Here is a 12517-nt window from a genome sequence, read left to right as displayed (position 1 = left end):
GCATTTTCCCGTTCTACCGGGGGAATGTAAACTAGTGTAGGTTCACAGGTTTTCCGTCCACGAATCGGCTTAATTTAGGGACTATCATGGCAAATGTGAAAGTAGCTATTCGAGTTCGTCCTCTCAACGCAAGGTAAGCAATTTTAAAATGTGTGTATGTGTGAATCTGATCATGAATGTAGACTGGATGTGGTTGTAGGGGCTAATCTAAAAGGCTCTGTCAACAGAGCCACAGTAGTTATGGAACTTATTATGTGCAACGGTCTGTTGCCATCCTTGGGAATTGTTGGGCTTTGACAACCAGATTTAGTTCATGCCCCTATCAACACCATTCATTGTCATGCAGCCGCTTGACAAAGCACATAGAATAGCTTATTGGTGTATTACTTTGTTTTAGCATACTCTTGTAAACCAATAACTTGTCATCGTGCAACGCAAAGTTGACAGGCAAACCATACTTGCACACACAACTTGCTACATTGTAACAACAACAGTTGTTACAAACACTGTTCCGTATTTCAAACTGATACAATCTGGGAAAATAAGGTACATGAAAAAAAGTATTTATCTTTCTAGGATGTTGTTTAAACTATCACTGCACTTGAATAAGCATCCTTCTTCATTGGTTTAACTAACTCTCATGGAAAATAGTTTTACTGCACTGTAAAGCCCAATCAGGAGGGAGGTAGGGAGAGTAGCACCCCCCCAGCCTCGACCCCACTATTAGACTAAATTACAACAGCATGCTGGGTTGTAAAAGCTTTAAGGGGGCTGGGTAAGGTAGTGAGTGGTACATGGAATTCAGTTTAACCATAGGCTATTTTCATGGAAATTCTCAAAATATGATGTTTTCTCCCTATCGTCTACAAAGCTCCTTTTTTTTTTTTTTTTTTTTAAAGAACCGATGGTCAGAAGGACAATGATTTCTTTCTTGGAACCTTCCTGGTCTTTTGCATTTGTATGCATGTTCACTGACTGTCATGCAAATGAATGTGTCCATAGCACACTTAGGCTAATGTAAAATAATGCCTTTGCACTCTTTTACTGTAATGTGGAATTCTGTATATTGTGTATGGATTGCATTACTTTGTTGTCATTTGATGCTGTAATAGTACAATTTCCCCCCTGGGATCAATTAAGTACTATTACTACTATAGCCTACCATTTGAACTACTACTACTACTCAGCTATGGATGTGGCTCAATCACTTGGCGTTAAAGCTGTGTGATCTGTGTCGCAGAGATAACGTTCCCAAGGACCCTGTCACATGCCTCTCAGAGGACCAATCCTAGTCTCCACATCCTCCTTTGTTACAGTGGACAAACCGGCTACTGTCAGTCTCACATGCCTCTTAGACCAGAACAGCAGGCGCTGCGCTGCTCTACAGGCTGCGTGTGTTCTAAATGTGCCAATCCAGTTAAGAAACGGGCTCCGGGCTATTTTAGTTTCCCCGTCAAATTTCCGTTTCTCTGCTCTTCCCTCCTCATCTCGTGTCGGCGAGGGCCCGAGCGTGGTCTAGGCCTCGTCTGTGGTCGTGGTTTTGGGCAGGGCCTGGCCCGTCGCTAGGCTTGGCAGAATCAGTCCCACGTGGTGACGCCAGTAGGAGAGGTCTGGCGTGCTAGCCAGTCCCCAGTCGGGTGTTTTTACCCCCTCCATCCAAACGCGCTGTAGCCGCTCAGAGAGCTGCGACACTGGAGCTTAACACTCCTGGTGATTTCGATTCGCTCTTCTCATACACACCACACGCACACAGCGTCCTCAGATTTCACCCGGTTGCATCAGACATGGCCTGGACCGGCAGCTGGAGAACATACAGCTGTCCTTGCTCCATACGCACACACACACGCGCACACACACACACACACACACACACACACACAAAGACAAGGCAGAGACGTAAACACACACACAGCGGCGCAGAGACTCACGCACAGGCTTTGTTCTGGACAAGGCCCAAGCAGGCCGTCTCAGCAGAGCAGCTCTCTGGAGTGTGCTCCCGACTGTTTTCATCTGAATAAGAACCGTTCAGCACCGGTGCTGCCCCCACAGCTCTGTATTCACACACACGCTCACACGTTCACACACACATACACTGTACACATACACATACTGAACATGTCGTGTGATGTCAAGTGAATTTGTACAAACACAAGTGGAAGATGCCTCACAAGAACGTGACGTTTGAAAACACGAAACTCAAGATTTTGTAATTACAGTGTCACTGTATGCAGGCTATGAGAAGTGGGTGCTTGTGGTGCTTGTGCTTGTGCTTGTGTCTGCTCACCATGTTGTTTTGTCATTGCTAAACCTCAACGTCTCTTTTCGGTTTTCCTCTCTTCTTCCTCTGGCAGGGAAAGCGTGGATGGGGGGAAGCTGGCCGTGCAAGTGGAGGACAAGTTTGTGAGGGTCAGGAATGTGAAGGTGAGCGTCTCTTGTGCGAGTTTGTAGACATACACTGCACTACTAAGATTCACTTGTGGTTTGAAAAACAACCGTCTTTTTAATCACAAACACTTCTTATCGTGTTGGTTGGTTTGTAAACGCCCAATGTTGTGTGTGTGCATGTGTATGTGTGCGTATGTGTGTTTCTGTGTGTGTGAGTGTGTGTGTTTGTGCGTGTGTGTGTGTGTGTGTGTGTGAGGTTGTGTGTTTGTGCGTGTGTGTGTCTGTGTGTGTGTGTGTGTGTCTGTGCATGTATGTGTGTGTGTGTGCGCATGTGTGTGTTTGTGTGTGCGTGCGTGTGTCTGTGCGTGTGTCTGTGCGTGTGTCTGTGTGTGTGTCTGTGTGTGTGTGTGTGTGTGTGTGTGAGGAGAGGTCATTCAAGCGGTATCTATCTCAGCCTGACGGGATGTTTACATGCAGGATTGTCCACTTCCTGCTCGATTCCCTGTTGTTTATTACTGTGCACTGCAGACCGCCTTCACACACTCCTCAAACACACTGACACTCACAGAGGGACCCACACACACACACACACACACACACACACACACACACACACACACGGACACTCACACACTCAACAGCTTGCCACACTCTTGAAACACATTGACCCTCACAGAGGGACCCTCACAGTCACGCACACACACACATACACACACACACACCACAGTCATCAGTCTGCTTTTTTTCTTAATCTCTCTTTCTGAACTTTAATTTCATCTACAGTAGGTGTCTTTGATGAGATTCAGAAGATTGTGCTTAACTGTAAACTTGAGATGTTTAAGACCCTGGCTTTGAGAACGGGGAACAGCGGTAGAGGATTATAATACTGTAGACAGATAAGAGGACATAATAATGGACCGGAAGAAAACGCCCCTCAGTGATCAGAACTGTCACGTCGCGTGATAAGAACGGTGAATTCCGAGTGTACTGTAAAGTGTGTCGCGGGTGACGCTTGTCGAGGTCAGGGAGGGGCCAGCCGAGGGCGGATGAATGCAGTGCTGTGTTTGAGGAACGGTATTCGGTGGCTGTGTACCTAATGTTGTCTTGAGCAACGGTTCTGCCCGGGCATGTCAACCCACGACAGCTGCTTCCCTGGCAGGGCCCAGGGCAAACACCGGGTCGTTAGTTACCGCTGACACTGACTGGGCCTGTTAATGTGCCGGCCCTCTGGAGCAATGTTAGCACAGCGCTGTCTGAACTTTGATTGTGACTAGAGACTCTCTTGCTGTACGCCGGTGCCATAAACCAGACCTCAACAACACCTTAAAGTGCCGATCTGTCACCTGTGTCCTGTTCTATCTCTCTCTCCTCTCTGGCTGTAGAAAGCATAAACATAGGCCACCTTGTATACAGCTGGAAATCCTACTGTACTCTCGAGCCAAATCCACGTCTTGAGCCTGTCTTACATCGACATTTTACTAATAACGCTTTTATCCGAAGCGACTTTACAAATATAAGTGCAATATGTCTGGAGTGCGAACCGACTCTGTCTGTCCCTGTCTCTCTCTGCAGCAGGACGGACGGCTGGACAGCCCAGGTGACTCCAGGGAGAAGCTTCTGGAGTTTAGTTTCGACTACTGCTACTGGTCTGTGGACTGCACCGCACCCCACTATGCTTCACAGGATGAGGTAGTGTCTTCTCACACGGCCGCACATCGACTGCTAGTTAGTTATTATATCATACGGCCGTTTGCCATTTGTTTAGGATGTTTTCTTCCCAGGTCCTGTGCCTGGGTGGAGGCTCGGACAGTGTATGCTAGACTGGAGAGACGGGGCAGATGCCCAGGAAAATTACGTCCTTGGAAAACAGGAAAACAAGTGTGTGTTAGTACAAAACACGTTTTTGTGCAGATGGCCACTAAGGGGATAGGATATCGGTCCCATCTGTTATATTACCCAGAAGCCCCTTGGGGCTCAGATCGAGCGTGGTCATCGTCAGCAGCTCTCCTTTCATCTCCCAGTGATTACATCTATTTGTGTCTCTCTGATTGGGTGCGTGCTGCTGGAACCAGAGAAGTTGAGGCCCAGCCCCACAAATGTAATAAAGAGGAAAAGGTTTTTTATCTCACTGCGGAAAAACGCACCATGACATTGTTTTACAGTTGTTCTGTTTTTAGAATAAGAAAACTTTCTTTGTTTTGCCAATCTGATTAATTTATAAACGTTTCAATCAAGTCCTCTGTGTTCCAGACAATACAGAGACAGAGACAGAGACAGAGACAGAGACAGAGACAGAGACAGAGACAGAGACAGGGACAGGGACAGGGACAGGGACAGATAGCCCTTACACACACAGTTCCCTATACATTACTGTTAATTGATTACCCGCGACTGATTATCGCCATTCATACATTAGCCAAATGCCACGAGATTCCCGTGTTGCTTCTTTTCACACATGCCAATCCCGGGATAGAATGCACAGGTTACAGTCCAGGGTACAGGGAACTATGTGTGTGAGGGCTAAGAGAGAGAGAGGTAGAAAGAGAGAGAGAGGTAGAGAGAGAGAGAGAGGTAGAGAGAGGATTAGAGGTAGGTAGAGGGTAGTGCACCCCGGCTTAGCCTTGATGTGCTCCAGCTCTTTGTGTGCTGAGCTTCCCTCTCTGTGCCACTCCCCTGCTGACCCCGCCTTCTCAGAGCCGTCTTTGTGACAGAGGAAGTCCAAGCTGTGACTGCCCACACAGAGACTACACAGGCTTCAGAGAGAGAGAGAAAGAGCAGGAGACAGCACAGCAGTCTCTCTCTCTCTCTCTCTCTCTCTCTCTTGTTCTCTCTATCACTCCCTCTCTCTCCGAGCTCTGTCCAGTCAGAGCAGTGTCCTGGTGGCTCTGCAGACGCTGACATTCCTCTGGTGACCCGGGGTGGGCAGAGGGGGCACCGCATCAGAATCTGACCTCTTTTCCAGGCTTATCAGAGTGTGACAGGGGCTTCACACTAACCCCGAGGACACACACACACACAGGCAGACCTTGACGAGCCCTGCGTCACAGTAGCTAGCACTGAGGTTGGCTCAGACTAGTGAATGTTAAAATGGCAACGCTGAATGAAACTGCGTGTGGTGATGTGAGAGCTTTAGAGAGGGCACTGCTCATGGGTGGGATGCCAGGCGACCGGCGGTCTGTGTTAGCTGCGTAGTTAAAAAACATTTAATAACATTAGCAGCTGTGCCTTTTCCAGCCTTTTTAAGACAAGAGGTTATTGTTTTAGAGTAGTGTTTAAGTTTTCTTCCCTTCTTAGTAGTTGTGTTCATAGACACAATTATTGCTCATTAATTCCTTCAAAACAGTTACTTTTCAGTTGTGAGTCCTGGCTTTTTGTCATCAGTGTGTTACAATCTGGTAACTGTTTCGTAGTGTGTTATGAGCTTTGCTTTGCTGTAGTTTTTTTTTTTAATTTTGTCTGAGCAGAGAGTTGTCCTGGCTTCACTTCCTGTTGAGTCCTCTGAGACCGAGACAATCTGGAGACATGTTGGAGAGGAAGGAGAAAGAGGAGGAGGAGGAGGAGGTGGAGGGGGGGTTCTCTGGAATCCTGATCCTCCAGTCCAGCTCAACCCCCCCTACCCTCTACCCCTGCAAGCCCACCCCTCAGAGACTGTCCCCCTGGACGCAGGGGTCAGTGCTGGGCCTGCATATCCCCACTGCCCCGTGCTGTCTTGACTGCTTTTATGCCAGTAGACAGACGAGAGAGCAGGAGGGATCTGTCTGTACACACTCCGTCGAGGGGACAGGACATGAGGAGACACGGAGGAGGGGGAGATCCTAGGTGAGGAGGGAGGTTGGGTCTTGGAACAGAGTAGACAGAGCCATAATACCATAATGGAAGCCAGCTGTTGAGTTAGTGCAGCAGGAGAGAGAGAGAGAAGGAGTATTTGTTTTACCTCTCCCTTTGTAAGTGTCTGATGCATATACAGCACTTGGCATAATATATATATATATATATATAATTCTCCTCAGTTTAGTGAATGTACACTAATGATTGGATGGGCAGTTACATGCATCAAAGGGAAAGTGATGGAAACTGGTTGTAATCTGGAACACTGAGAGATGAGAGATGAGAGATGAGAGAGAGAGAGAGAGAGAGAGGGGGGGGGTGAATTCCAGGGGGGAGGAAGGGAAGAGGCAGGCAGGGGTTCCACAGAGCTGCTTCCAGACCCCCCACCCCTCTCCCCCCCAAAAAAAATCTGCTCTGCCAGAATCACAGCTGCCTCACTAAGTCATTTCTCTAAGCTGTTAAATATCAGCCCCAAAGACGTCACTGGTGAAGCTCTGGAGCACAATGCTGGTTTTCATTACCAAATGAAGTCAGCTAGCCGGGTTTTCTTCTCTTCTTCTTCCTCCTCCTCCTACTCCTCCGTCTCTCTCTCTCTCTCTCTCTCTCTCTCTCTCTCTCTCTCTGTGGATTATGTGCATGACTTGATTATGCGCTTGGTGTTTCTAGGTCTGTGTGTCAGTAGTGCTGTGGAGCAGTGAAGAATAGCGTCTCTGTGTCTTCTCTGACTCTTCTGACCTCGAGACTTAGAGTAATGTCATCTCCCTCACGCAGAGGCCTGCTCGGGGGCTCAGAGTCTCTGACCCTAGTCTCGCCATGTCAGACCTTAGAGATCTCCGCCCCCGAATGTCAGGAGACATCTCCATTGAAAATCATTGCTAGAACAGGGCCGAAAACCAATGCTACCAATCAGAGCCGCATCTCCAACAGGGCAAAGGACCCGCCTTACTGGAAATTACGTCCTCCAAACAAACTGGAGTGAAGAATCAAAACAAAACATTCACCGCCCCCTTAGGAAGGACCGCCCTAAAGACGTTGGATTGGTTCTGCAATGCAGGGTTTTTTCAATCTCTCAAATTGTTTCCACTCACTTTTAGCAAAGAAACCTGGACAAATGTCTTCAGTCTCTAGTTGAGCGCAGCTTTTAGAGACTGACTCGTGAGTCTAGTTACAGCCCTACATTCAGGCACCACAGACTGGAACCCCTTCTCTAGGGAAGCCCCTCTCAGCTACGAGATCCAGCCCACCTCCAGACAGGTAGAACACAACAACAACTAAGTGACCCCAACACTAAGCCTTTACCTGCTGTAGTACCATTATTTCCCCCAGCGGAGACCCTGGGAGTGAACCATGCTGCTGCGTCCCCTGTGGACGGTCACAAGATGTCTCCTCTTCTCTCCTCTTTTCTCCTCTCCTTTCTATTCATTTCCGTTCCTCTCCTCTCCTCTCCCCCTTTGACCAGCTCTAGGGGAGGAGCAGGCCAGACCAGAGTCTCTCCAGATATGGCTCTGTTTATTTGTTTTAAGTCTAGCCTTTGCCTTTGCCCTACTGTCAGTTGCAGCAACATTGGGGGGTAGGAGAGTATGCTGCAAAATGGAATGCAGTGCCAGCACGACCCCGTTTCTGCCTATTTCCCTTTCTCCCTCTCTCTCTCTCTCTCTCTCTCTCTCTCTATCTCCCCCCACCCCCCACCCCCCCCATCCTCCAGTACCCCCCTCTCTCTCTCCCTCCCCATGTTTCTCTCTCCCACGTGTAGGCAGGCTTGAATAATGAAGAGCAGCCTATCTATTTATCCACCTCCCCTCTCCACCCCTCTACCCTCCTCTCCCCTTCCGCCCCCCCACTCCTCTCCCCTCCTCTCCTTCCCCTCTCCCTCCCCTCCTCTCCTCTCCTCCCCCCCTCTCGCCTCTCAGCCTTCTCATGCTAATTTGACCTACAAATTCTGTAAAAGTATGATAAATTAGAGCACTGTTGAACTCGAGCCAACAAACTTCCCCTATCTCCCTCCCTCCCTCTCTCTCTCTCTCTCTCTCTCTCTCTCTCTCTCTCTTTCCACCTCCCTGGACAGCTGCAACGGAGGTCCGATGGTCGGTCGGCTCCAGTCCCACGTTCTCCAACTAGGTCACACAAACACTACAGCTGGCCCCTGAGCAGAACCAAACACTTTTGTTGGGCTTGAGAAACATGTGTCATCTGAGATCCTGCACCGATCGTACTCTCCACCGCAGCTCTGAGTGAGAGGAACAGGGGAGAGAGAGAGAGACGCACACACACACAAACAGAGAAAGGGGGGAGGGGGCAGAGAGAGAGAGAGAGACAAAGAGAGGGACAGAGATACAGTAGTTATATACTTATACAGTATATATAGAGAGTTATATATAGAGAGAGACAGACGGAAATGGACAGAGATAGAGAGACAGAATTTTTGTTCTGTTTTCAATTATGTGTGTTACTGTAGTTTGTTAATTCGTTTGTTACTCTTTTACTCAAAAACTAATTTTCACGAAACCCGGTGGAGGGGTGTAGCATGCGCCAACTTAGAACCCATTACATTTTGGAGTGGATCCAAATCACTGGGCGCATACATGAATTAAAACAAGACTTGGCTGTCCTTTTTTTGGCTGAGTGGTTAGGATGCTGGATTTATAATCCGGAGTCGCGTTCCGACACAAGTTCAAATCAAGTCTTCGTAAACAATATCTTTCTATGCATAAAACACAATAATATCGATCTACTGTACTGTAGTTGTTGGAGCACTAGACTGATGGACACCACTACCAGTTACGCCACCGAAAAGCTTACTCTTCGATGGTGCAAGTGGGCAGGGGCGGGGTGGCCATCGGGAGCACCGGGAGTTTTCCCGGTGGCCTGGCGCGCTAACTGGTCTGGTCCGTGGTAAATGACCTACCCCCTCCCCGTCAACAAATCGCACGAGCATGACAATCAGAATTGCCTTTACCCCCTCCCGCCCCCCCCAAATAAATCGCACGACAATCAGAATTGCCTGTCACCCCCCCCCCACACACACACTGAAAGTGTTCCATCTCGCCGCGTCGGCTCGTCGCAAGATCACTGTGATCAGGCTTAAAAAGTGGCCTGACTGGGGCTACATTTCCCGGCCTGAATTATTTCCCCAGTCTGCCCCTGCAAGTGGCCGATATTTATACTGAGGAGTGAGTTTAACCATTTCAACTCAGTTACACCAACAAAATGCATTCATGGGCAGAGCCATGTGCTCTCTGAGCACCCTTTCTAGTATATATACATATGTATGGAGGGAGAGAGACAGAGAAAGAGATAGAGAGTTAGAGAGAGACCTGCCATGGAGACCAGAAGGCTGTGGTGGAGCAGCATATCTTTGTAGCTGCCTGGTCTTTGTAGCTGCCTGGTATGGTAGCTGCCTGGTCTTGGTAGCTGCCTGGTCTTGGTAGCTGCCTGGTCTTTGTAGCTGCCTGGTCTTTGTAGCTGCCTGGTCTGGTCTTGGTAGCTGCCTGGTCTTGGTAGCTGCCTGGTCTTGGTAGCGGCCTGGTCTAGGTAGCTGCCTGGTCTTGGTAGCTGCCTGGTCTTTGTAGCTGCCTGGTCTTCGTAGCTGCCTGGTCTTGGTAGCTGCCTGGTCTTGGTAGCTGCCTGGTCTTTGTAGCTGCCTGGTCTTGGTAGCTGCCTGGTCTTTGTAGCTGCCTGGTCTTTGTAGCTGCCTGGTCTTCGTAGCTGCCTGGTCTTGGTAGCTGCCTGGTCTTCGTAGCTGCCTGGTCTTTTTAGCTGCCTGGTCTTTGTAGCTGCCTGGTCTTTGTAGCTGCCATCCTTGCAGAGGTTTTTCCCACCGTCTGCAGCTGGGAGCAGAGAGGACACTCTCTCCTAGAGACGGTTGGTGAATGGCAAAATGAACTCTTAAGTCTTTTCATTACGTCAGTGATGAAGCCAATGTTTTCAGCTGTGGCTGCTGCACATGCAACATGGCTGGCCTTCGACAGCCGTCCCTGATGACACGACACACAAACACACACACACACACACACACACACACACACACACACACACACACACACACATACCTTTACATACACACATGTGCACGCAAACACACACACACACACATATGAACACACACGGATACATACACACATGCACACACACACACACACACACACACATACCTTTACATACACACACACACATGTGCACGCAAACACACACACACACACACACACACACATATGAACACACACGGATACATACACACTTGCACACACACACACACACACACACACACAGATCTAAGGAGTTTTCCAGGGGCTGGTGTGGAGTGGACCACATGAAGCAAGGCCCAGCACTGAGGTCTCCCACAGCCACTGATTACAGGACTGAACCTATTACTTAACCACTACAGCTGCCTCCACTTCTATCTCTCTCTCTCTCTATCTCTCTATCTCTATCTCTATCTCTATCTCTCTCTCTCCGACTCTCACTCTCCCTCGTTCTCTGTCTCTTTATTCCTTTCTCTCTCAGTCGGTCTAATTGTCTCTCTCCCTTTCTCTCTTCTTGCTCTATGTTGAGAGGCCATAGTCTAGGCCCATTCTGTAAAATGTGTCCTTGTTCCAAAACAACTTTATAAAACAGTGCGTAATCACGGCCCAGATCTCTGGCGTCAAACTCAGGCTTTCTTGTTTATTAGAAGACGTCATGCTCCAGGTCTGGCTCACTCCATTTCTGACCCTTGAGTGGACTGACCCAGTTCTGGAGAACACACCCACCCCACCCCGCCCTCCAGCCAGATCTGTGCAGACCCCCTTTTCCTCCTCTCCCTCTCTGATTGGCCAGATGGCTTTGACCTGTGTTTCCTCACCAGAGTGAAATCTATATTCAGCTTTCCTCTCTCATTGTCAGACTGTTAGTGTTTGTTTGCTTGTTGTTGTTTGTCATAGCGGAGAACGGCAAAGCCCCCCCTGGCCTTTTGCCATTGTCTGAGGCGGCCGTTTCCTGGGGTGGTTGGGTGGTTGAAAAGCCCAGCATGGATCAATGCATGTGCCACACACACCCCCCCCCCCCACACACACACAGGGCGCCCCCCGACAACTGCAGCCATCCTGTTGACCGGAGTGCTTAGGCCATTCGCTCTATCGGCCGGCCATGCCTATGACCCTCCCAGGTCTCTTGGCTCTGGTCCTCCTGGCCTGTTTGATTCCAGACCTCTGTTCTGCCTAACAACAGGGCCCCGCGCTGGCTCTCTAACGCTCCCTACTCTGCTGCCCAAATACCTCAGAGTTTGCCGGCAGCCCCCCAGTACATCTACCCCCCGTCACCCGCGACTGTGCTGTGTGAAAGTAGGCTGGGACAGTAGGACCCCATTTAGCAGTGTCTCCAGGATGGACATGGAGACCTCAGCACAATGGCACAGATGAACTTGCGCTGAATCAACGCAGTAAAACAACGATGAAGCACAATGGACATGCTGGGCATGTGCGTGGTTCAGTGGGATTAATGCTCTGCCAATATTAGGCTACAGACCAGGCTAGTGTTGGCATGGTGTTGTGTGTCGTGCATTTCACATTACTCACACTGTGTAGCTTAGTTCAGCGGGTGTCTGGCAGGCCTCAGGTTGTTAAATAAATGAATTAGAGGCGGGAGTTTCAGATGGGAGAGCGACCTGAGGAATGAGTGAATGGAAGGCAGAAGTATTAGCCTGAAACTGGTGCTTCCAGTTCCGTGGCATGTCCATAACTGTGACAGGCCCGTCAGGTGCCATTAACCCATTACGGAGACTACGCCTTCTGACGACAAGCCCTCGACAGCGACTGCCCTTCACAGATACCACCCGTTACGGCACATGACACACAACGAGCGCTCAGGCAGAGGGAACGGTCAGTCTTTAACTCAGCCACCCGCCGCTGGACCCTGACCCTGCTGCCCCCCCCCCTCCCGACCCCAGACTGATTTAAGAGGGACATCTCTAACAAGGCTTGTATTGACTCTGTCTGCTGAGGGAGGAGACCCTTGGCTTGTCCCTGCTTTAACTAGCAGGTGCAGGGAGGCGTGGGGGTCGGCACAAGTGACACTGTCCTTTGTGTTTGTCTGTGGGTAAGCTTCTATTCAGCACACAGCCTGGACGTCCACATCCGACTGCCAACCAGTCTGGTTCCGGTCAAACTCACACCGGACATAGAGCAGGCCGTGTTCAAGATGGAACAGTACAATGTTGCCCTCTGCGAACACACAGGCCGGTTTAAAGAAGAACACCTAGGTGCCCACCCTCTCGCGTGGTCAGGCGGGACATTCCTGAGCGCGGTTACGTGGCGTTGTGTAGAAAGCC

The 12517-nt window shown here is 49.6% G+C and overlaps 1 protein-coding gene across 1 annotated transcript in view; it reads left to right on the top strand.

Moving 5' to 3' along the window:
* Positions 1-12517, top strand: part of stard9 (StAR-related lipid transfer (START) domain containing 9) — a gene marked incomplete at its 5' end in the record, with an annotated part of 41149 nt that overhangs the window by 7088 nt on the left and 21544 nt on the right. The window contains 3 exons of the mRNA XM_084438924.1: positions 2352-2421; positions 3958-4031; positions 12291-12395. Of these exons, the coding sequence (XP_084295050.1) occupies positions 2352-2421; positions 3958-4031; positions 12291-12395 (249 nt within the window). The remainder of the gene's footprint in view (positions 1-2351; positions 2422-3957; positions 4032-12290; positions 12396-12517) is intronic.

This window comes from Borostomias antarcticus (assembly GCF_949987555.1).
Source record: "Borostomias antarcticus genome assembly, chromosome: 5".
NCBI classification, from domain to species: Eukaryota; Metazoa; Chordata; class Actinopteri; order Stomiiformes; family Stomiidae; genus Borostomias; species Borostomias antarcticus.
The sequence above is the reverse complement of the archived record's forward strand: the minus strand, read 5'-3'. Positions and strand labels throughout refer to the sequence as shown.